Consider the following 25,294-nt stretch of genomic DNA (forward strand, 5'->3'; position numbering starts at 1 on the left):
ATTATAGGTACTTCATAAATATTTGAATGAATGGATAAATATACAAGGGACTTTGTCATTTACTTATTGACAGTGGGCAGACTGCTATGGTAGGCATATTGTATGCAGTAGGTATTTGGTTAAATATTTTCAATGAACAGTTGTTCACCTGATCTTTCTCATCTGCGTTTGGTGACATGATATATTTAAAGAACAGCAGGTGGTTATTTGTACCCCTCATTTCTCTCTACTGTATTTCTCTCTTCCCCCCATTTCCCATACATCTCCCATATCTTACCATAGCACTGGTAACAAACAGGTACAGGCATGAAAGAAAGACCTGAGAAATCTGCCTAGTTTAGGAGCTTTTTTAGAAGGCAAGCCTGTTAATCATTCAAATCACTAAATCAATTTGCTGTGTGGGAATTTTTTCTTAATTGGCAGCAGTAAAAAGGAAAAATTTTTCCCCCCAAAGATAAAAATAGAGTAGTTTATTGTAGAAAATTGGAAAACTCAAGGAAGAAAAAAACTCCATATCCCACAGCTGTTAGTAATTTGGTATTTTTACCTGTCAGTCTTTTTTTTGGTGTTCAGTTATGTATTTTAAGCATAATTTAGGTCCCTAGTACCGAGTATTATGCCTGGCACGGTGTAGGTGCTCAGTAGTTAGAGAATGAACCCAAGTATGTGTTTTTTCAATTTTAAAATGGCTGCAGCTTCCCAGTTTGGTATGTAGATGAGCATTGCTTTTTTTTGATGGTGTTCATAACCTGTTTTAGAGTAGTTGAACTTTATATGAAGGTGTGACTTTTAAAAAATGAGCCCGTTAGATCATTGTAAAAAGTTGTTTGGGTTAAATATTTTGGAGTCACCTGTGAGTTCTTTTTTTCACGGTCTACTTCCAGTCCTTTCAGTAGAGCCTGTTGACTCTGCCTCTAAATATATCCAGAATCTGAACACTTCTGCTTCTACCACTACCACCCTAGTTTAAGGAAGCACCATCTCTCACTTGGATTATTACAGAGGTCTCCAACTGGCTGCCCACCTCTATCCTTGCCTCTTACAGTCTGTTCTCCTGATGTCAGCCAGAGTGATCGTTTAAACAGTATAGGTCAGATCATATTCTTCGCTGCTTAAAACTTTCTAATGTGTTTCTGTAGCACTTAGAATAAGATCTGAATTGCTTTTGATACAGTGCTTTTCCCCTCCCCAATTCCCCAGTGTGATTTGCTGCCACCTCCTCCTCATTTATTCCGTCCATTGCATTCCGTGAAGAGCAGCTGCACCCCTCCCCGTCCCACCCGCGGAGCCAGTGGTACACGCTCTGCTTAGAATCCTTAGTCCCTCTGCTTAGAATCCCCTCCCCAGTGACCATGGGGCTGGCTCCCTCACTTCTTCAGGTCTCTGCCCAAATGTGGTTCTGTGAAAGAAGCTTTCTCTTAGCCCTGCCCAGAAAGGCACTGCCATCACCTTTCCACCTCAGTCCTTCCACTCCCCTTTCCTGACTGATTGTTCTTCATGTTCCTTGCTGATGTTCATTTTGTTGCCTGCTTACTGACTAGTCCCACCTAAAATCTACAAGAGGAGGGCTTTATCTGTCTTTGTTGCTGAGATACCAGGATCTAAAACGGTGCCTGAAGCATATAGAATTCAATAAATATTGGATGAATGGATAGTGGATATTCTCAAGTAACTTTTTTTTTTTTTTTTTTGAGGTGAAGTCTCACTCTTGTCTCCCAGGCTGGAGTGCAATGGCGTAATGCTCACTGCAAGCTCTGCCTCCCGGCTTCAAGCGGTTCTCCTGCCTCAGCCTCCCGAGTAGCTGGGATTACAGGCGCCTGCCACTACACCCGGCTTATTTTTGTTATTTTTAGTAGAGACAGGGTTTCACCATGTTGGCCAGGCTGGTCTCGAACTCTTGACCTCAGGTGATCCACCCGACTCGGCCTCCCAAAGTGCTGGGATTACAGGAGTGAGCCACCGCGCCCGGCCTTTCTCAGGTAACTTAGTGAGAAAGTCTGCATTGGGAATTAGGTATTGTGACGTCTCATAGGCCTATTTTATTTTTTAATAGGTAATACGTTCACATGGTTCAAAATTCAAAGAGCATGCAATGAAGTCTCTCACACTTTGCCCTCCAGCGCCACCCTGTCCCCCTCCTCTGAAGTAACCAGTATTAAGTTCTTGTATGTATTTCCAGAGATAGCCAATGTTTTAATACACAAAATTACAGATATAGTTTTCCTCCTTTATAAAAATGCAAACTTTAGCATCTGCACTGTTTTACACCTTGTTTTGATTTGTATACTTCGGAGATTGTTCTTTGTCAATAAAGACATTATTGTGTAAAAGCATCTTTAATGCCTGTACAATATCCCATTGTGTACATTTATCATAATTCTTCTTTTGATGGACATTGATGTTTCTAGTCTTTACACACTATACTGCAATAAATCACTTTGTACATTCATCATTTTGCCTTGTTGCTAGTATATCTGAGGAATAAATTCCTGTGAGGAATTGCTGGATGAAAAGGATATGTGCATTTGTAATTTTAGAGACATAGTCAAATCGCCTTCTAAAAACTGTACCAATTTTTACTTCTGGCGTAGTGTATTGTTATTTTGATCTTTGCTAATTTGACAGATGAAAGATGGTATAACACTAGAGTTTTTTGGTGTTTCTTGTGCTATGAATTAAGCATTGTTTTGTATATTTAAGAGCCATCTGTATTTTCTATGGGTTGTTCATGTCCTGAACCCACTTTTCTACTAGGATTCTGGTCTTTAAAAAAAAAAAATTAAGTTGGTAGGAGTTCTCTTTTATGATTATTTATTTTTAATTTTTAAATTTTTTTAGAGATGGGATCTCACTGTGTTGCCCAGGCTGGTCTGCGATCGTTCCACCTCAGCCTCTGAGCAGCTGAGACTATAGGCATGCACCACCATGCCCAGCTTTTTATATAAATTAGCCCTTAATCTGTGATCTGAGGGACAGACATTTTGTTCCATTTGTCAGTTGTCTTCTGATTTTGCTCATGGTAGTTTTTTCCTACATAGAAATTTGCTTTTTTTCTCTTTTTCTTCTTCCTCCTCCTTGGGAAATTTCATTTTTGTTTTAATTATTATTATTATTTTTTGACATGGAGTCTAGCTCTGTCACCCAGGCTAGAGTGCAGTGGCACGATCTCAGCTCACTGCAACCTCTGTCTCCCAGCAATTCTGTCTCAGGCTCCTGAGTAGCTGGGATTACAGGCATGCGCCACCATGCTTGGCTAATTTTTGTATTTTTAGTAGTGACGGTGTTTCACCATGTTGGTCAGGCTGGTCTCAAACTCCTGACCTTGTGATCTGCCTGCCTTGGCCTCCCAAAGTGCTGGGATTACAGGTGCGAGCCACCGCGCCCGGCCTCTCTCTTTGTTTTTTTTTTTTAGGAGACAGGGTCTTGCTCTGTTGCCCAAGCTGGAGTACAGTAGTATAATCATAGCTCATTGTAACCTCAAACTCTTTGGCTCAAGGGATTCTCCCACCTCAGTCTGGTGAGCAGCTGGGACTACAGGCGTGAGCCACACTGTTGGCCTCTTCTTGTACTTCTGAGGTTTCATTTCTTACATATGATTTCTTTTTGATACTGCTGAGATTTATTCTGGTATAAATTGTGAGGTGAGATTTCACCCCATGTTTTAAAAAACAATTTTAGGATTTCTTGATCTTTTACGTCTTGTCTGGAGAATAATTTGTCAGCTGTTTTCTGCTAAACTGTGAGTGGTGTAGACCAGTTAGCTATGTCCTGTGTACTTTTCAGTTTAAGACATAGATGCCTGTATCTTCCCAAAGATCTTATCTTTTGTTGACTTAAAAATAACTGTGGAAATACAGCCTATTGGGGAGTATTGTGTTAAAACAAATTTTATAGAATTTTCAGTTGGTAAAGATTGGTAAGATGAGTAATAATAGGTAAAATAGGTAATTAACTATGCATTATATTTAAGGAATATGTTTAGTACATTATATAATGCTAACGAAATAGGGATTTTTTTCTGTTTTTTATTTTTATTTTTTATTTTTATTTTTTTGGAGGCAGCCTTATTCTGTCGCCCAGGCTGGAGTGCGGTGGTACCATCTCAGCTCACTGCAACCTTCACCTCCTGGGTTCAAGTGATTCTTCTGCCTCAGCCTCACGAGCAGTTGGGACTACAGGCTTGTGCCACCATGCCTGGCCAGTTTTTTGTATTTTTAGTAGAGATGGGGTCTCACCATGTTGCCCAGGCTGGTCTCAAACTCCTGAGCTCAGACAATCCACCCACCTTGGCCTCCCAAAGTGCTGGGATTACAGGTGTGTGCCACCGTGCCCGGCCTGTTTTTTTCTTTTTTTTAAATTATTATTATTATTATTTTTTTTATCAATAGGTTTTTGGGGAACAGGAGGTATTTGGTTACATGGATAAATTCTTCAGTGGTGATTTCCTAGATTTTGGTGCAGCCATCACCTGAGCGGTGTACACTGTACCCAATGTGTAGTCTTTTATCCCTCATCCCCCTCCCACCCTTCCCCCTGTGTCCCCAAAGTTCATTATATCATTCTTGTGCTTTTGCGTCCTCATAGCTTAGCTCCCACTTACAAGTGAGAACATACGATGTTTGGTTTTCTATTCCTGAGTTACTTCACTTAGAATAACTAGCCGAGCGAGGTGACTTACGCCTGTAATCCCAGCACTTTGGGAGGCCAAGGCGGGCAGATCATGAGGTCAGGAGATCGAGACCATCCTGGCTAACATGCTGAAACCCGGTCTCTACTAAAAATACAAAAAATTAGCTGGGCTTGGTGGCGGGCGCCTGTAGTCTCAGCTACTCGGGAGGCTGAGGCAGGAGAATGGTGTGAACCCGGGAGGCGGAGCTTGCAGTGAGCTGAGATTGCGCCATTGCACTCCAGCCTGGGTGACAGAGTGAGACTCCATCTCAAAAAAAAAAAAGAATAATGGTCTCCAGCTTCATCCAGGTTGCTTGGAATGCCATGATTATTATTATTATTATTATTACATTTTCTTTATCCACCTGATTGATGGGCATTTGTGGTGGTTCCATATTTTTGCAATTGTGAATTCTGCTGCTATAAATATGCATGTGCAAGTGTCTTTTTCATATAATGACTTCTTTTCCTCTGGGTAGATACCCTGTGGTGGGATTGCTGGATCAAATAGAAGATCTACTTTTAGTTCTTTAAGGAATCTCCATGCTGTTTTCCATAGTGGTTGTACTAGTTTACATTCCCACCAGCCATGTAAAAGTGCTCGCTTTTCACCACATCCACACCAGCATCTGTTATTTTTTTTTATTTATTATTATTATTTTTTGAGACAGAGTCTTGCTCTGTCACTCAGGCTAGAGTGCAATGGCACAATCTCGGCTCACTGCAACCTCCACCTCCTGGGTTCAAGCGATTCTCCTGTCTCAGCCTCCCGAGTAGCCGGGACTACAGGCGCCCGCCACCATGCCTTGCTAATTTTTTGTATTTTTAGTAGAGACGGGGTTTCACCATATTAGCCAGGATGATCTCGATCTCCTGACCTCATGATCCACCCACCTTAGCCTCCCAAAGTGCTGGGACTACAGGCGTGAGCCACCATGCCCAGCATTTTTTGTTTTTTTAATTATGGCCATTGCTACAGGAGTAAGGTTGTATCATATTGTGGTTTTGATTTTCATTTCCCTGATAATTAGTTTATCATTAAGATGTTTAGCATTTTTTCATATGTTTACTGTCAATTTGTATATCTTCTTTTGAGAATTGTCTATTCATGTCCTTAGCCCACTTTTTGATGGGATTATTATTATTAATTATTTTCTTGCTGATTTGTTTTAGTTTCTTATAGATTCTAGATATTAGTCCTTTGTTGGATGCATAGTTTGTGAAGATTTTCTCTGCAACCCTGTGGGTTGTTTACTCTGCTGATTATTTCTTTTGCTGTGCAGAAGTTTTTTCATTTAATTAAGTCCCATGTATTTATTTTTGTTGCATTTGCTTTTGGGTTCTTGGTCATGAAATCTTTGCCTAAGCCAATGCCTAGAAGGATTTTTCCGGTATTATCTTCTAGAATTTTTATGGTTTCAGGTTAGATTTAAGTCTTTGATTCATCTTGAGTTGATTTTTGTATAAGGTGAGAGATGAGGATCCAATTTTATTCTACTACATGTGGCTTACCAATTATCCCAGCACCATTCATTGAATAGGGTGTCTTTTCCCCACTTTATGTTTTTGTTTGCTTTGTTGAAGATCAGTTGGCTGTAAATATTTGGGTTTATTTCTGGATTCTCTGTTATGTTCCGTTGGTCTGTGTATCTGTTTTTATACCAGTACTATGCTGTTTTGGTGACTATAGCTATATAGTATAGTGTGAAGCCAGGTAATATGATGCCCCCAGATTTTTTTCTTTTTACTTTGTCTTGCTTTGGCTATGTGGGCTCTTTTTTGTTTCCATATGAATTTTAGGATTGTTTTTCCTAGTTTGGTGAAGAATGATGATGGTATTTTGATGGGAATTGCATTGAATTTATAGATTGCTTTTGGCAGTGAGATCATTTTCACAATACTGATTTTACGCATCCATGGCATGGGATGTGTTTTCATTTGTTTTTGTCATGTGTGATTTCTTTCAGCAGTGTCTTGTAGTTTTCCTTGTAGAGGTCTTTCACGTCAATGGTTAGATATATTCCTAAGTTTTTTTTTTTTTTTTTTTTTTTTGCAGTTACTGTAAAAGGGGTTAAGTTCTTGATTTGATTCTCAGCTTGGTCGCTGTTGGTATATAGCAGAGCCACTAACTTGTGTACATTGATTTTGTATCCAGAAACTTTACTGAATTCCTTTATCAGATCTAGGAGCTTTTGGGATGAGTCTTTAGGGTTTTCTAGGTATATGATTATATATCATCAGCAAACAGCAGCAGTTTGACTTCCTCTTTACTGATTTGGATGCCCTTTATTTCTTTTCTCTCATCTGATTGCTCTGGCTAGGACTTCCAGAACTATGTTGAATAAAAGTGAAAGTCAGGGCCGGAAACGGTGGCTCACGCCTGTAATCTCAGCACTTTGGGAGGCCGAGGTGGGCAGATCACGAGGTCAGGAGATCGAGAACATCCTGGCTGACACGGTGAAGCCCCATCTCTACTAAAAATACAAAAAAATTAGCGGGGCGTGGTGGCACGCACCTGTAGTCCCAGATACCTGGGAGGCTGAGGCAGGAGAATCGCTTGAACCCAGGAGGCAGAGGTTGCAGTGAGCCAAGATCGCGCCACTGTACTCCAGCCTGGGCGACAGAGCGAGACTCCGTCTCAAAAAAAATCAAGTGTAAGTGGGGCCGGGCGTGGTGGCTCACGCCTGTAATCCCAGCACTTTGGGAGGCCAAGGCGGGCGGATCATGAGGTCAAGAAATCGAGACTATCCTGGCTAACATGGTGAAACCCCGTCTCTACTAAAAACGCAAAAATTCGTGCCCGGCTGAGGATTTTTACATCTCCGTTCGTCAGGGATATTGGTCTGTAGTTTTCTTTCCCTTTTTTTTTTTTTTTTTTTTTTTTTGGTTATATTCTTTCTGGTTTTGGGTATTAGGGTGATACTGGCTTCATAGAATGATTTAGGGAGGGTTTCCTCTTTCTCTCTCTTTTGTAATAGTTTCAGTAGGATTGGTGCCAATTTTTTTTTTTGAAACGGAGTCTCGCTCTGTCTCCCAGGCTGGAGTGTAGTGGCGCCATCTCGGCTCACTGCAAGCTCCGCCTCCCGGGTTGACGCCATTCTCCTGCCTCAGCCTCCTGAGTAGCTGGGACTACAGGCGCCTGCCATCACGCCCGGCTAATTATTTGTATTATTATTATTTTTTTTAGTAGAGATTGGGTCAGGCTGGTCCGGCACTCCCAACCTCAAGTGATCCGCCTGCCTTGGCCTCCCAAAGTGCTGGGATTACAGGCGTGAGCCACCGTGCCCCACTTTGCAGTTACCATTTCTACCATGTGGCTAACTTGCCCGAGATTTTTAATGGTTCACTTTACTGATGACATCAAATCCAAGCCAAGCCTAGTAAGTTACCCTGTCAGTGCCTCTTCAAAATCTCTCTATCATCATTTCTCCTGATGAGATTCTCCCATTCAGATATTGAACTAGCTGAGACCATTGTTTTCACACACTTGTTTATCTATTTGTCTCGCTCTTTTCTCAAGTGCCTTCCCACATATTTCTACTTGCCAATGCCATTGCCCAAGTATTTTACTTCTTACGTTTACAAAAGCTGTGAGACTGCAGGAACTATGAAAAACATCAGTATTTGTCCCAGTGTTACTAAGCAAAAGGGGCTTGCTGTCCAGTGTGCCAGAAGCCTATACTGTGACACTGGGTTTTTGAGAAAGTTTTCTCAAAACCCAGTGAAGGGAGTCTACTAGCTATGAGAAATATAGCCAGATGAGAATCAAGCCACTGGGTTTTTGAGTATTTTCTCAAAAACCCAGTGTCGTGATATTGGCTTTCTTTTTATTGCAAGTCGACTCACAAGGAGTCAGGAGTTCAGCTCAAATCTGTCTCTCTGTGCTGGCTTTAAGGCAGTAACTTTATTAGAAAAGCTTTAGGGAGTGGATTCTGGGAGTAGCAGGTGATTGATATAAGGAAAGGGGTGGTCTGGAAAGTCTTCAGGCTTCCTCAGTTATCTATTCATGCCTCCTCATGGGTCCCATGTGCAAATTTGGGGGAAGTTAGTATGAACCATGTGGTAGAAATTTAAGCTTGTTCTACACAAACTCCAGTCACCTATATTGATTCCAACCAATTTTAGCCTGTTATGTTTTCTGTCTTACAAGTGGAGGGCATGTCAGTAAGTTGTTTCTTTTCTTATCTGCAATCCTGCAAACTCGAGAATTTCTGTTAGTCATTGGTGTCTTTAACTCTTGGGGTCATGGTTTCACCAGTCCTGAAGGATCCCTGTGCCTTGGCATCCTCATTTTTTATAACATGAGTTTGTATCTTTTGTAGGGTGGTGGAGTTTGAGATCTGTATATATGGGGTTGAATTGTTACGTGGCTAGGTGCAGTGGCTCATGCCTGTAATCCCAGCACTTTGGGAGGCTGAGGTGGGTGGATCACTTGAGGTCAGGAGTTCGAGACTAGTCTGGCTAACATGGTGAAGCCCCGTCTCTACCAAAAATATAAAAATCAGCCAGGTGTGGTGGCATGAGCCTGTAGTCCCAGCTACTTGGGAGGCTGAGGCAGGAGAATTGCTTGAACCCCAGAGGCAGAGGTTGCAGTGAGCCAAGATCATGCCATTGCACTCCAGCCTGGGCTACAGAGTGCGACTCTGTCTCAAAAAAAAAAAAAAAAAATTGTTTGGCATTGTGTATTCCAGATCCTCAGTGAGTTCCTTGTAGGAATGGACCATGTTTGTGCACCTCTTCTCCCTGTCTTCCCTTACACCAGTGGTTCTCTTAGGCGTGGTCCCTGCCCAGCAGTATCAACGTCCCCTCAGAACTTGTGGCAATGAAGATTCTGGGCCCCTGCACTTGAACACTGAATCAGGAACTGTGAGAGCGGGCCCAGCAATCTGTGGTGTAACTAGCATGCCAGGTAATTCTGATGGGCTAGTTTGAGAACCACTGCCTTATAGGATCTAGTATTGGTTTACCTCACAGCGAACGAACACTCAGCTCACTGACTATTTAATTTGTAGACTATACTAATCACTGCTGATTTGTTTCTATCTCATCACAGCTCCCATTTACTGAATAGCTACACTGGGCTAGGCACTGAACTAGGTGCTGTCACATGCATTGTCCCTTATGATCTCACAGATACTTTGCAGAAGAGGGAGTGGCGCGTCCCACTCTATTTTATATAGAGATGAGAGAGGGGAATCTCTGAGGGATGTAGTAACTTGCCAAGGCTACACAGCTGGTAAGTGGCAGCCGGAGATTTCAGCAAGGCCTGTCAGACTCCAAAGCCTGTGTTCTTTCTAGCACCCCACCCTGCTTTTCATGTAAACTCTTGCTCCCAGAGAATGCGTGTGCCTGTGTGGCTGTCATGTGGTTTTATAATAAATGGTTGTAATACCTGTATTTCCAGATTTCTCTCATCATATACTTAACCCACCCAATAAGCAGCAACCTTTCAGCTTTTTTAAAAAAGACTATTTTCTATTTAATAATATTCATTTATTTACAATGTGTCAGAATTAGGAGGTATTATAAAAGCGGCCTTTGAGATCATATTCTAACCTCTGTATTTTCACAGGTAGAGCCATCATATGTGCTACTCTATTTTTGTCTCAGAAATTAAACTTTCATTGAGGTGTAAATTGGTATACTACACAGTTTTGACCTCTGAACTTCTAACTTTTTTTTTAAAGTATTTTTTCTAAAAAAAAAAAAAAGAAAGAAAAAAGAAATGGGGTCTCACTATGTTGCCCAGGCTGGTCTTGAACTCCTGGCCCCAAGCACTCCTCCCATCTCAGCCTCCCAAAGTGCTAAGATTACAAACATGAGCCACCACACCCTGTCTGTATTTATAACTTAAAAAAATTATGCTACATCAAGTCCAGTAAAATCTTAACTGATTGGAAAGAGTAATTTTACTGGTTTAACTTTGACCTTCCTCACCCCCTTCATTTTCAAATCCCTCCCCTCATATTTGTACATACATTTTCCAACAGGTGGCTAAATATTAACTTTTATCTTTAAAATGCTTTGTAAGGAATCAAATACTTATTTCCATGCTAACTCACTGTAGTTCTTGGTTTGAGTGCATTTAAAAAATGTAAATTGATACTATTAATAATGATAACAGTTACGTCGGGACGGTGGCTCACACCTGTAATCCCAGCACTTTATGAGGCCGAGGCAGGTGGATCACTTGAGGTCAGGAATTCAAGACCAGCCTGACCAACATGGTGAAACCCTGTCTCTACTAAAAATACAAAAATTAACCAGGTGTGGTGGCAGGCGCTTGTAATCCCAGCTAGTTGGGAGGCTGAGGCAGGAGAATCACTTGAACCCAGGAGATGGAGGTTTCAGTCAGCTGAGACTGCACTCCAGCCTGGGCGACATAGCAAGACTGTCTCAAAAACAAAACAATAATAATAATAACAGCCAGTACTTACATAGCACTTACTTTGTTCCAGGTATGATTCTGATCACTTTACATATTTTAACTCCTTTAATCCTCGAACGCTGCCTGTAGCAGGGTCACTGTTGTATTAACCCCATTTTCCCATTTTGTGGAAGTGGTGGTATATAAAAGCAAATAGCTTGTTCAAGCTCACAAGACAGAACCTGAAGGCATCTTGGCTCCAGAGTCTCTGCTCTTAACCAGTCTTCAGAGTGTCTTGCACGTTTTCAACCAGAGCTTTCTCTATATAACGTATCACTTTACACTTTTAAAATAGCATACTATTTATTGCAACTCCTGGGTTCAAGGGATCCTCCTGACTTAGCCTCCGGAGTAGCTGGGATTACTGCTTGGGGTCAAGAATTTTCTAAGAATTTTGTGAGAGCAGGGCAAGTACTCAGGCTTGCTGTGGGCAACAAGAAAATTGGGGACGTTGTGTTATTTTGGGTCTCTTCATATTTAAAGACAAATCTAGTTGTAGTACTCTATACGGAGGAGAGATCAGATCTTGCTATGTCACTTTAGAGATTCTCTTTTGGTTTGTAGTCACAGCTGCTGTCTATGAGACCTGCTGGTATTTGGAGCTTTACCCTTTGTCATAACCATGTGAGGGGCTGGCCTGCATTTCTTAGCTTTCCATATCTGTGTACCCTAGTTTAAAATTGCTGCCTGTTTCTGCCATCCTTGTATTTGCATACAGAATTTTGCATACATCCTTGCTGACTAGAGCTTTTTGGTGAGTATTTGGCTGCATGGCAAAGGGATGATTTTCCTGAAGGTGGTCAAAAGCTTTGGAAAGAGCTGTGGATGTGGGCTTTGTTTGGCATTAGTTCATCAGGACACGTTCAGCTTGAGAGCTTTGAATTATCAAGAGGCAAGCAACTCATGTCTTCCTGTACAGTTGCTGTCTCCTGAAGAAGGCTGGCAGCATTCAGAACATAACTTATGAACTTTAACCAGATGAGTGTCATTTGGTTTATCCTAAATTTAATGAGTTTGGGAAAGTCTTCTGTAGTTCATGGCACTGTGTTATAAATAATAGAATAGTTTCAGGTTCTGTCTGGTAGTTACTGTCTGATGTAGAAGCAAGAAGACCACAGGTGAGAGGAGAAGGAGACTGAGAAATGAGGGCTTTGGGTTAGATTACCTTAGTGCTCTTCCTAGTTTCCTGGGCATGGTGTACTTACAGTGAATGAGATCAGAGCTCCGAGTCGAGCTGCTGTGTTAATTGGTTGTATGATTTTAGGCAGTTAACTTCTTTGGTCTGAGTTGCAGCATCTTGATGACAAGTGTGACTTTTTTTTTTTTTAATGACCATTCACCTGAGGTGACTTTTTAAAGTGCCACTCCAGCTTTGTCTATTATCTGATCCCCTGATGTAAGACTTAGATTACCTACATTCATATAAGATTTTTCTATATTATAAATATATTACAGAATTATTCACACTGGGAAATGAGTTGCTTCTGTAGTCTACTTCTTTGGGAATAGCTTTATATTTAACTTTTAAGCTAGTTGCAAAATTTTAATTCTATATATTACGTCGTATGAGACTGCAGTGCATTATACGAGATCATGAGTGGTAAGCTTAGCATAGAGCATAGCCATAGCATATGTGGAATTGTTGACAAGCGTTAAGTTTTGGATTATGGTTGATTTTAGCCTTCAGTGTGGAGCTTCCTATTCAGTTCTAAGTGGGTTGGCCTGCTAACCTACATTTTAAATACAGCACTGTCCCTTATTGAGACTACAAATACACCTCCTTTCCCTTTCAGTGTAATATTTTTATTTCAGGTTTCAAGATTTTAACTTCTAAATGCTAAAAATATTACTGAACACTTGAAAACAAACTTCACTGTGTAACCCTTTTAGCTGTTTCTTCTGGATTAAGGGTAGTGTAGGATTCAGTTTTCCTAGAATCTTTAGAAGACTGTAAAATTGGTGATAAATTCTCAGTTCAGTTCTTATGAAAAAGATGTGGATTCATATTATAAATATACATTAGAGAAAAAATAGGGAGCTAAACTTGGAACAGATTGGATTTCCCAAAGAGGACTCTGGGGAAAGCTATCTTTATTTGCCACTGTAGCAAATTAAGAGCACACAGTGAACTGTTCTAACACTGAATGCCATTTGAAGAGTAAAACAAAAGAACTAGCCATGGCTTCCTCATCTGTTGCCTGAATGGTTGGCTTCTTTAAATAATTTTCCTGGCCTCTCTCCTCTCATTGAGTGATGTCACTGATGCCACAGAAAGATGAGTAATAGACTCCTGTGGTCTTAATTGGTGTGAAACTTTATGATTTGGCCTGTTTGGAATATATTATCATCTGTTGATGATATATCATTCCCATTCATGCATTTGCTCAGGGTTACAGTAAGCTTCCTTTTATTGTGAATTTTACTGTTCATCAAGTCACAGATTTTTCTGTGATCCTAATACCAAGCAATGACATGCTTTTAAACTACTAGAATAATTTTGAAATAGTTTTAGTAGTTTTTTTGGTTATTTTTTTCTATTAAAAAATTATATAAGTAATATATGATTATTGACAAAAAAGCAAAAAATATTATCTAAATATTACCCCCTCTTTTAATAGTAGACACTTTTAATATTTTGGTGAATATCTTTTCAAACTGTTTTCTTTGCAAATATGTACATGTAAATAAATATATGGCCCAAACAGAATTAGACTTTCTTTATTCCATAAAATACATATATATACAGGTGGTGCATACCTGTAATCTCAGCTACCTGGGAGGCTGAGGCAGGGTAATCACTTGAGCCCAGGAGGTGGAGGTTGCAGGGAGCCGAGATTGCGCTACTGCACTCCAGCCTGGGCAACAGAGCTCTCCGTCTCAGAGAGAAAAAAAAAAAAAGAAAATTGTGCCATAAACATTTTTTTAGGTTATTTGAGGATATTCAACATATATGACAAATGACTAACAGCACAAATGGAAAAAAACAGCACAAATGGAATACATATATATGTATAAAAATATACATATATATATACATTTTTTTTTTTTTTTAATTGAGACATTTCACCATGTTGCCCAGGCTGGTTTCGAACTCCTGGACTCAAGCGATCCACCCCACCTTGGCCTTCCAAAGCGCTGGGATTACAGGCGTGAGCCACTGTGCCCAGCCTATACTTTTAGTATAGAAATTTAGCTATAGAAATTTTAGTTATAGAAATTTTCCAGTTTATACAAAAGTAGAGAAAATAATATAATGAACTTTCATATACCTGTCTCCCAGCTTCAGCAGTTAATGACATATGGCAAGTCTCATTTCATCTGTTATCTTATCCCCATTGGATTATTTTAAAGCAAATCCCAAACAACATATCTTTTCTTCTGTATTAAAAAAATTTTTTTAATAGAATTTTTTTTTTTTTTTTGCTATGTTGGCCAGGCTGGTCTCAAACTCCTGCCTTCAATCAATCCTCCCAACTCAGCCTCCCAAAGTGGGAGGATTACAGGCACAAGCCACTGTCCCTGGCATCCTGTATTCTTTTTTTAAGAGTTTGGGTCTGTATTTTCCATGCTGGCCTTGAAAACACAGTGAAAGAAGTTTATATTTGAACACAGACTGTTCCTTGACAGATGTGTAAATATTCTTTATGGTTGATTTCTTGACTTATGAAGGTCTTTTTCTTGTATTTAATCTAGTTTTAACTTTTTTTTTCTTTCTTTTTAAAAATTGTTTTGTAGTTTTCACAGTGTTGCCCAGGCTAGTCTTGAACTTCTGGACTCAATTTGTTCTCCTTTCTTGGCCCCCTAAAGTGCTGGGATTACAGGCATGAGTCACCATGCCTGGCCCTTTAAAAAATAAACAGGCCGGTGCGGTGGCTCGTGCCTATAACCCCAGCACTTTGGGAGGCCGAGGCGGTTGGATCATTTGAGGTCAGGAGTTCAAGACCAGTCTGGCCAACATAGTGAAACCCTGTCTCTACTAAAAATGTAAAAATTAGCCAGCCGTGGTGGTGCATACCTGTAATCTCAGCTACTTGGGAGGCTGAGGCAGGATAATCACTTGAGCGCGGGAGGTGGAGGTTGCAGGGAGCCAAGATTGCGCTACTGCACTCCAGCCTGGGCAACAGAGCTCTCCATCTCAGAGAGAGAGAAAAAAAAGCAAGTTGTGCCATAAACATTTTTTTAGGTTATTTGAGGATATTCGACATATATGACAAATGACTAACAGCACAAGTGCCAAGTGAGTAGTTGCAGTGATGAACTAATGCTGTTGAACTTCCGATGAAGGTGAGATCAAAGCTTTTCCTCACACTAGTATTTGGAAGATCAGCTCTCTGTTACCCGAATTGATTTGAGGCTGTATTCTTCAGCTCACGCCTGGTTGGATCAGAGATTATTTGAATTACAGAAGCCAAGTCAGGCATTTTGGCCGCTTGTTTTAGTAGCTGATCTCCATTAATGTTTAAGGTATGTTTAATGTTCTCTCACTCTAGCTCTTTTGCTTCCTGTTTGAAACACAGCAGTGTACTATGTCCAAAATGCTGTCATATGATATACAATTACTGCTACACATGTTGTTTATTGAAATTTTAGACATTACAGATTCAGTAGCTTGTTCTAGCTGACACTGGGTGATTGAAAAGGGAGAAACAGCTAGATATGGTTAAAGGTGAAGTTGTAAGCATTATGAACCTTGGGCAGATCACCGCCTCTTCCTGGGCCTCGGTTTCTCTGTAGGATGAGGAAATGGAAGTTTGTAGGCCCTCTGCACAACTGGGGACTTAGGGCCGTTTTCACTTAGGATGGGAACTCTTCTACCGATTGTTGTTTATGTTACTCAGCAACTTGAATTGGAAATTTAAAATCATTTGTGTGCTCTGCTGAATATAATGAGCCCATGGATGGTCCAAAGGTTAGAACAACAACAGTGTAGTAGTTAGGCAGCACACAGGAATTACTCTCTGCTCTATAATGCTCTGTAATTTACCAGTGTTGTCTCAACACTTTCAGAAAGGCATAGAATTCTATCTTTAAAAAAAATTTTTTTCTAAGAATTTGAAATCATCTTTTGCAGAAATGAATGCATCTTGCCTTTTCATCAGTGTGAGATACTGGTATTCCCTTTAGAATAGGAATACATATTCCTATACATATTTAACAGAAGGGTTCAATAAAAATAGGTCATTTGAATATGTCAGCATTTTAATGTGATGAGATCTGGTGTTAGTATGTGTGCAAATTGAATTTATCTTGATATTTATTCATAGCTTTTCTTTAATGAAGAAATCAGTATTTCATTAGCCTAAGGAAGCCTCACAGCAGCCATCTGTGGTGACTTGCCTTGCGATAGGAGATCTAACCTTCCGTGGAGTACAGCATCAGAGAATGAAGAGCTGGTAAAGATGTTGCAGTGTAGCTGTTTTTTAAGTTCATCTTTAAGAAGCTACTCTGAAGGGAGAGAAGTAGATTGTAATAGCTAGCAGTTTCTAAATGACAGGCTGCCTTAGGAAAAAGTGACATGTGAGAACAACAAAAGCTTGTTATTTCAGCAGATGCTTGACTGAGGGTGCTAGGCCAGGGAAGATGCTGCCACAGAATGTCCGCCCTCTGCTTGTTCCTGCTTTCCCCTGGTGGCCACCCTCTCCCCACCCCATGCAGAGCTCCAAAGGAGGGGCTTTTGCTGGCCCCTGGGAGAAGCCATCTGATGAGCAGCAAGCAATTCCAGAGATTGTCACTGTGAAATTTTTACTTAATGCATGTTACGCACTTTGTGACTGTGTGTCTCTTCTCATTTTGGGATGACATGAAGGTGATGTTCCACACGTCTTACATCTTGCTATTTGCTGATGTTTGACTCGTTGTCTTGCCTGCCTCCCCTCTGTCTAATTCTCTGTGCCGCCTCTCAAAGCCTTGCTGCGGCTAAACGCAGCCCCTTGAACGTGGTTGGCCAGGGCTCATTCCAGGTCAGAGCCCATCAGAAGCGCGCTAGAGACAATGCACCAACGGTTGGTCTTTAGTGAAGGGGATGGGTTTGGAATGCCAAGCAAGTGTGGGCTGTACTAGTATGTTTGAGAATGAAGGAGGAATGGAAACTAAGAAAGAGAAGCTACTGTTTTGTTTTGGAAGATTATACTGGAAGGAAAACCTGCTGAAAGTGGGCTTCCACTGCTGCTGTCCTTCTCCAGGAAATTTAGGGCAGAAAGAAACATCTCTGTTATTCTTTATGTCTGTTTCTTGGAAGGTATTAATGAATGATGAGAATTTTCAAAGCCCATATGATAAGTAGCAAGCCCTTATGTATTCAGAAGGAAACTAATGTTTCCCGAGTGCCTTTTAAGTGCCAGGGATTCTGCTGGGACTTATATTATTCCATTTTAATAAAATAATGCTGTGAGGCAAATGATTGAAAAGAAGAGGTAGATCTGGAATCTGGGCCACACTGAGAAAGGCTGGAGTATCTGAGTCCCACTTCAAGAAGTCTAGGAACATGGAGTTACATGGTGATAGAATTGTAGAACTAGGTGCCACCTCACATGTCTGTTGCACCACCCCAGTAGTAGACGGCGGTGCAGCAGAAGGCACACGGGCTGGAATTTCGATGGCCAGACTCTACCACTGGGTTCCTCTGGGCAGCTGATTCTATTTTCTTGTTTATAAAATGGGAGTGGCAGTTGTACTTACTGCGCAGGTTTGTAGCGAGGTTTCAAAAAACTGATCCATGGAGGTGCTTTGTAAACTGTAAAGTGATGTACTAATATTTACTGATGGAGACTGTTTGCTTTCATGGATGGACACCCAAGAAGGCATTTATTCTTAGCATTTTGGTCAGCAAAAGAATTATTGAGATTGCGCCACTGCAGTCCAGCTGGGCGACAGAGCGAGACTCCATCTCAAAAAAAAAAAAAAAAGCATTATATATTTGCTTTTATATACATTTGGCTGTAGGTCTCTTGGTTTCTATCACTTTACTGTTCTTTCCCTCCATTTTCAGAATTGTTTCCTTTCTGTGACAGATATTCAGTGATAACCTTCTGTGTGCCAGGCCCTCTATTAGATGTTGGAGACAGGGAGGTAAATAACACAGATAAGTTCTTGTCCTTTTTGAAATGAAACACTGAAACTGTACAATTGATTACTGTTTGTTTTTCCTATGGGCATAAGTGACCCAAGCCTAACTGACTTCTTATGTTTCTGACATACACATATTTTAAACAAGTGTTAGGCTCTTTACATACTGTTAATGCCAACTGTTCAGATATGTTGGCTGTAACTATTGAATTGAAGATACTGTGAGAAACATGGATTGTGTGGGTCTTTCCATAAGGTAAACCTGGTTTTGTGGCCCCTTCAAGGGCAGCGGTGGGACTGTGGAATTGGCATCTGTGTGGTGCTGTGCCGCTGATTGTTACTTGAGCGTTAAACTGTTCGCCTACACGTGAAGTGTGGGCAGTTGAAGGTGTTTGAAAATCACTGTGTGGTATTTTTGTCATTAGACCCACCCAGTTATTTCCCATTCTGTTGAAGAAAATTTTGGTTAAATAGTTGAGCTTTGTTCAAAAGGTGAATATCAGCTCTGATTGGCCAAGGTCTCTTTTCATCTTCAGCGCCTCCCCCCTCCGGTTTCACCAGGATGACAAGCAGATGTGGTCCAGCCCCAGGCCCTGGACTGTGGACTAATCAATCCCTAACAGGCACTAGCAGCCCCAAGCCTGACTAGGTTAAAAGTTCCACCAAGGGCCGGGCGTGGTGGCTCACATCTGTAATCCCAGCACTTTGGGAGGCCGAGGCAGACGGATCACGAGGTCAGGAGATGGAGACCACCCTGGCTAACATGGTGAAACCCCGTCTCTATTAAAAATAAAAAAAATTAGCCGGGCGTGGTGGCAGCTGCCTGTAGTCCCAGCTACTCGGGAGGCTGAGGCAGGAGAATGGTGTGAACCCAGGAGGTGGAGCTTGCAGTGAGCCGAGATCGCGCCACTGCACTCCAACCCGGGGGACAGAACGAGACTCTGTCTCAAAAAAAAAAAAAAAGAAAAAAAGTTCACCAAGAAAACCTGTGGAACAGTCTTTGCAATGTGGTTTATTTTGGATCTCAAGTTTTAAGATAGGCCGCTAGTTGTTCCACTTCTTTTCTACTAGGTGATCCTTTGTGGCCCTTGGAAGTAATTTCTTGGCCACTTCTGGTCCCTGTTTTGGTTGTCTGAGATGTGGTCAAGAGGAATGATAATAGCACTACAGTCGTTCTCTTCTGATTTTCAAAATGGCTTATGGCAACCTTTGATGCTACTCAGAGTGCTCCAGCTAGTTTTGATTAATTCATTCAGGCTGTCAGTGACTCAGCAGCCTCCTGGCTTCTTTCTTGTTTTTAAAAGGAGCTGGACTTTCACAATATATGGAATATAGTTAACATATTGCAGCTAATAAGTGTGGCACATAGTGATAGGCATCAGTGAAGGGGGCTGGAAGAATGTCACACATAGGCTGTGGGGGCTCAGGAGGACATGACATCTCTGCTTTTGTGAATATGAGGGTAGGGGACATTTTTTTGGGTGAAGGAATGGCAGGAAAGGCAAGGTGTCAGAAGCACAGGCAGCAGCCAAGGGTCTTTGGGGTAATGTATGTGGAGGGGCGGGGGTGATAAGGCCACATTGGGCAGCCTTTGAGTGCTAAGCTGTAGGCCCTGCAGAGCCGTGGCAGTGGTGGAGTGGGAGAGTGACCTAAGGCTTCCCGAAGATGTGTCTGGCAGAGTGTAGGGCGAATTGCATGTGATTGGAAATGGGTGGAAGGAGACTGGCACAGAGCTAGAGAGGCTGAGCTAAGCTGGGGAAACCCAGGCTGGATGAGGGCCCTGAAGCTATCCTTTGGGCAGGGGTGCCAGGCAGGGGACCCAACAGAGCGCCAAGTATAAAGCTGGTTGGGGTGGGGCTTAAGGATGGGAGGAGTGGACTTAGGAGGTAGAGAGTGCTTTGGGTGTAGGCCAGGTGAGTTTCTGGTCTGCCTGCATTAGGCACTTGGTAGCTGTTAGCTATGCCAGTAAAAGGATCTTTTACTTTTCTGGCAAGTCTCTGCAAGACCGGTTCTCTCTTAGGTGATTCTCAGGTGGGGATGGGGAGGGAAGATGTGAAATTTAGGGAAAATAAAACTACCTTTATTACCTACACTATTTCCACCTGATTCATTTAAAATTATGTCTAAGATTATAATTTGACACACATTTTTCAAAAGAGCTCTGAGATATTTTTCATACCACATCAGATGCTTCTGGGCACTGAGGAGTTTTATCAAGTAAAACTTTACCAGGCCCATGTGATGTGACATGGCTGTTGCCTGTGATGCCACAGGCTTCCCAAAGCCCTACTGAGGCCCACTAAGTTGGTGGGAACCAGGCTGCAAGCTTTTTGCCTTTGGTGGAATAGCCCCTCACAGGTTCAAGTCCTTCCTCCACATTTCTGTCCACTCAGCAGCATTCCTGAGGGAAGAGTGGGCAGGCAGGGCTATGGTGAAGGCATGAACTGGAACTGGAGGGTTTCTTTTGCAGACCCTTTGTGGTACTGGAAAGAAATTCCTCAAGGACCTATAGGCTCATTAGTGCCATGCTAAACTGACCCAGCTGACTCTGAATTTCAGTAGTATTGTTCCAGAAAAAAATTCCAGCCAGGAATGGTGACTTACATCTGTAATCCCAGCACTTTGGGAGGCTGAGATGTGAGGGTTCTTGGAGCCTAGGAGTTTGATACCAGCCTGGGCAACATGGCAAGACCCTGTCTCTACAGAAAATTAAAAAAAAAAATTAGTTGGGCATGGTGGCACGCATCTGTGTCCCAGCTACTTGAGAGGCTGAGGCAGGAGAATCAGTTGAGCCCAGGAAGTTGAGGCTGTAGTGAGCTGTATTTGCATCACTGTACTCCAGTCTGGGCAGCAGAGCGAGACCCTGTTTCCAAAAAAAAAAAAAAAAAATTTCAGAGATCTTAAGGATGAAAAGTCTAAGGAATGCCAGGTGTGATGGCTCATGCCTGTAATCCCACCACTTTGGGAGGCCAAGGCAGGCAGATCACTTGATGTCAGTTCGAGACCAGCCTGGTCAACATGGTTGAAACCCCGTCTCTACAAAAAATACAAAAATTAGCTGGGCATGGTGGCACATACCTGTAATCCCAGCTACTCGGGGGGCTGAGGCAGGAGAATCACTTGAACCCAGGAGGCAGAGGTCACAGTGAGCCCAGATCGCACCACTGCACTCCAGCCTGGGTAATAGAGCGAGACCCTGTCTCAGTAATAATAATAGTAATGAAGAAAAAGAAAAAGTCCAAGGAAAAGAGAAGTATTACATTTAAAAATGTTTACTTACTGATCGAGGCTTTGGTAACTGGTTGTTTAGTAGGAATTTTAAAACTATCACTTAAAATTTTTCTATTAAGTTGAGAACTTAATAAGTATGAGACTGTCAAATTATTTGTAATCAGTAACTCCTTATGCAAACTCATGAGCATAATGATAAAATTTAAACTTTCCATAGAAAAAATTAAGAAACAGTTGTGGTTTAATGTATTCTACAAATACTTAGCCTCTGTGCCAGGCTGGATACTCTGCTGGGGCTGAAGACCAAATACCCGATTCTTAAAATGGATTAGAATGTTTAATAAATTGGTTCTTCTATAAATTCATGTTTATCTGTCAGAATCTGAGTGGAAAAAAACTTACAGTGAAGAACTTAGGTAATTGATAATAATTGGGATGCAAACCATTTTTTGAAATCTCAAAGTGTGTAGAATCTATCAGAAAGCTGAAAAAAACGAATTTTGTGGAACTATACAGTGGTAACTGTTTAATAAAGTTCTCCTTAAAAGAGTTTTTATTATAATTTTATTTTAATTGATTATAACAGACATAAAACAATTCTGAAATCATATAAGTGATTAAATATTGAATGTTGTGGAACGAATTAAGTACTTGAGAATTCAGATACAGGAGCAGCACAAAGAATGGTTGGGAAAATCCTTGCTGTGGGCGGTGGGACTTGAACTGACGGGCAAGATTCGTGGGGAGGTGGGCAAAGGAGACTGTCCCTACCAAGAGGGTGACTTAAGCCAAGAAAGAGGGGCTGTCTGCTCTGGCCAGTGCTCATGAGTTGTGTGGAGGGCCAGTGAAGGGTGGAGAGGCAAGATGGTGTAGAGCTGATAAGAGCACAGCCTCATGACCCTGAACTTCCTTCCAGGTCCCTCATCAATGTAATGTGGATACATTAGTACCAGCTTTGAGGGGTGACTAGGATTGGATTGGATGATGAGTGTAAAGTTCCTGGTGCAGGCCTGGCACATAGGAAGTGTTGATTAGGCCAGGCGCAGTGGCTCACGCCTGTAATCCCAGCACTTTGGGAGGCCAAGGCAGGTGGATCACCTGAGGTCAGGAGTTTGAGACCAGCCTGGCCAACATGGTGAAACCCTGTCTCTACTAAAAATACCAAAAACAAACAAACAAACAAAAACAAAAAACAAAAAATTAGCCAGGCGTGGTGGCAGGCGCCTTTAATCCCAGCTACTCAGGAGGCCACGGCAAGAGAAACACTTGAACCCGGGAGGCAGAGGTTACAGTGAGCCGAGATCACACCATTGCACTCCAGCCTGGGCAACAAGAGGGAAATTCTGTCTCAAAAAAAAAGAAAGTGTTGACTAGACAGAAGGTGATATTGCTGTTGGGGAGGATGGGGCTGAACCCTGGAGGGCAGGGGTGCTAGGTACTTTTTCCTACATTGACTTGATAGAAATTAGGAGGCCACAGGCCAGGTGTGGTGGCTCACGCCTGTAATCCCAGCACTTTGGGAGGCTGAGGCGGGCAGATCACTTGAGGTCAGGAGTTTGAGACCAGCATGGCCAACATGGTGAAACCCTGTCTCTACTGAAAATACAAAAATTAGCCGGGCATGTTGGTGCATGCCTGTAATCCCAGCTGCTGAGGAGGCTGAGGCACAAGAATTGCTTGAACCTGGAAAGTGGAGGTTACAGTGAGCTGAAGTCATGCCAGTGCACTGTAGCCTTGGCAACAGAGCGAGACTCTATCTCCAAAAAAAAAAAAAGAAAAAAAAATTAGGAGACATTTTGATTAGAGATAAGATGTGGCTGGAATGAATGAATAATGGTAGCTACCCAAATACTTCTGTGTGCTCTGTGCTTTCTGTTATCTGCAGCCTTCACCATTGCCTTGCAGGGGAGGGGCGGGCCTTTGATCTCCTATTAGTGAGAGGAAACTTGCACTTTGCCCAAGGCCACTTGGCTACCAAGAGGGAAGGCAGGATTTGAACTTAGGCTTGCCTGGTCTGGGCTCTTTCTCTTGCTACCAGACTGCTCCTGCCTAGGAAGCCATCTGCCGGGGCTGATGACCCCATGGGGAAGAGGAATAGCTGGCTTGGGTGGTTACTCCTGCTCCTAAAAAGCTATGTGAGCTCAGAGTGCATGTTGGCAGACACCCCATCCCTCGCCCCCCAGAGGAGGAGGAAATAGGATGGTCACATATCAGTGAAAGTTGAGTTAGAACTCAGTGATTAATGGAAAGAGGACAGGTGAGTGGGAGACGGTCGTGCTTGGACATGAAGGCAGGCACTGGGAGACCTGGCCTTTCTCTATCTGGGGTGGGGCTCCAAAAAGCTCAGGCCCAAGAGTGGAGTCCATACATTTTTCAGAAATACAATTTTTTTTATGGGCACATAACCTAGCAGTCACTTCTGACTTCTTGGTAATTCTTACTTGGTAAAGGTGACATGTTGCCTGGCTGGACTTCTGCTGTTCCCGTTTGGTCAGTGCCACTGGAAAGGGATTGGGGAGGGAGGAGTGACCTTAGGTGAGAGAGATTCTAAGTGTTCCTTGGGGCCAGCCAGGTCTGCTTTTGTGTCTTCTAGACAGTGCCACTCACACTAGTGTTGACAGATCAACTTTAAAAAAATTTTAGTCTATGTGGATTGATACTTTTGTAAAATAAAAAGAATTAATAGGAAAAGAAACTGAAAAAGACATACAGAATACAAACTCTAACTTTTTATCGTTAGATTCAACAGATGTAAAATTTGTCAGTTGCCATAAAAGTTTCTAAACTCTTATTCTCAATGTCTGTACTACAGGCAGTGCGTTTGACTGCAGAGTAATAAACTAGTCCTGGACTGGTACACTTCAAGAGCAGTGACCTAGGAAAAAAGTTTGTTAAGCAAATTAGTAGAATAAACAGGATATTTTTAGAATATTTACCTGAATTTTTTTTTTTTTTGAGACAGAGTCTCACTCTGTCACCCATACTGGAGTGCAGTGGCACGATCTCGGCTCACTGCAAGCTCCGCCTCCCAGGTTCAAGCGATTCTCCTGTCTCAGCCTCCCGAGTAGCTGGGACTACAGGTGCCCACCACCACGCCCGGCTAATTTTTGTATTTTAGTAGAGATGGGGTTTCATCATATTGGTCAGACTGGTCTCAAACTCCTGACCTCAGGTGATCCACCCGCCTCAGCCTCCCAAAGTGGTGGGATTACAGGCGTGAGCCACCGTGCCTTCTGGCCCATTTTACCTGATTTAAGAGTAAAAGTAATCTCTTCTCATTTAAAATGCTTCCATCTTTTCAGTAAAGTTCCATGTTGGGAGGCAGGGATGTAAAAATATACCAATAACTGAAGCCAATATAGTTGTGAGGGGTCCCTAAGTCTAACTCTAAACTGGTGGCAGTACTTGGAAAAATAGGTGCTTTTACTTCCTCTGTTGTTTCTGAGAAACATTACGTATTTTTTAATTTATATTAGACTATTTTCTCTGTTAATTTCTGGCTAGCCTTTAAATTGATCTGTGTATTTCAGTGCATAATTTTAGGTATGTTCTTTCAGGGGAAAGTTCCCTAAGTGGTAGTTGTTGTCGTTTGTCTTGCTATGTCATCTAGCCTGAAGTGCAGTGGTGCAATCCTAGTTAACTGTCACCTTGAGTTCCTGGGCTCAAGCAGTCTTCCCACCTCAGCCTTCTGAATAACTGGGACTACAGGCATGCACCACCACACCTAGCTGATTTTTTATTTTTCTTAAGCAAACTAAAAAAAAAAAAAGTCTCAAGAGTTGAATATGCTGATACAGTAATTATGTATAACTTAATTGTTCGTATTTCAAATTGGATTTTTGTTCTCTAGCTGCCAGTTATATCTTATTTTATATTTGTAGGGTTTTTTTGCTTTTTTTTTTT

At 41.8% G+C, this 25,294-nt stretch overlaps 1 protein-coding gene across 17 annotated transcripts in view; it reads left to right on the forward strand.

Moving 5' to 3' along the window:
* WDR20 (WD repeat domain 20) overlaps positions 1 to 25,294 on the forward strand; it is an 83,729-nt gene that overhangs the window by 28,294 nt on the left and 30,141 nt on the right. The window contains exon 1 of one of the 17 annotated variants that reach the window (XM_055361585.1): positions 7,933 to 8,048. The exons of 14 other annotated variants lie outside the window; for them this stretch is intronic. In XM_055361585.1, coding sequence (XP_055217560.1) covers positions 7,980 to 8,048 — 69 coding nt within the window. In that variant the 5' untranslated portion in view covers positions 7,933 to 7,979. Of the gene's footprint in view, positions 1 to 7,932; positions 8,049 to 9,810; positions 9,905 to 25,294 lie in introns of those variants that run through there. 2 more of the 17 variants (XM_055361587.2, XM_055361586.2) reach the window with 2 other exon arrangements.

The sequence above is a fragment of the Gorilla gorilla genome, chromosome 15 (assembly GCF_029281585.2).
Source record: "Gorilla gorilla gorilla isolate KB3781 chromosome 15, NHGRI_mGorGor1-v2.1_pri, whole genome shotgun sequence".
Lineage (NCBI taxonomy): Eukaryota > Metazoa > Chordata > Mammalia > Primates > Hominidae > Gorilla > Gorilla gorilla.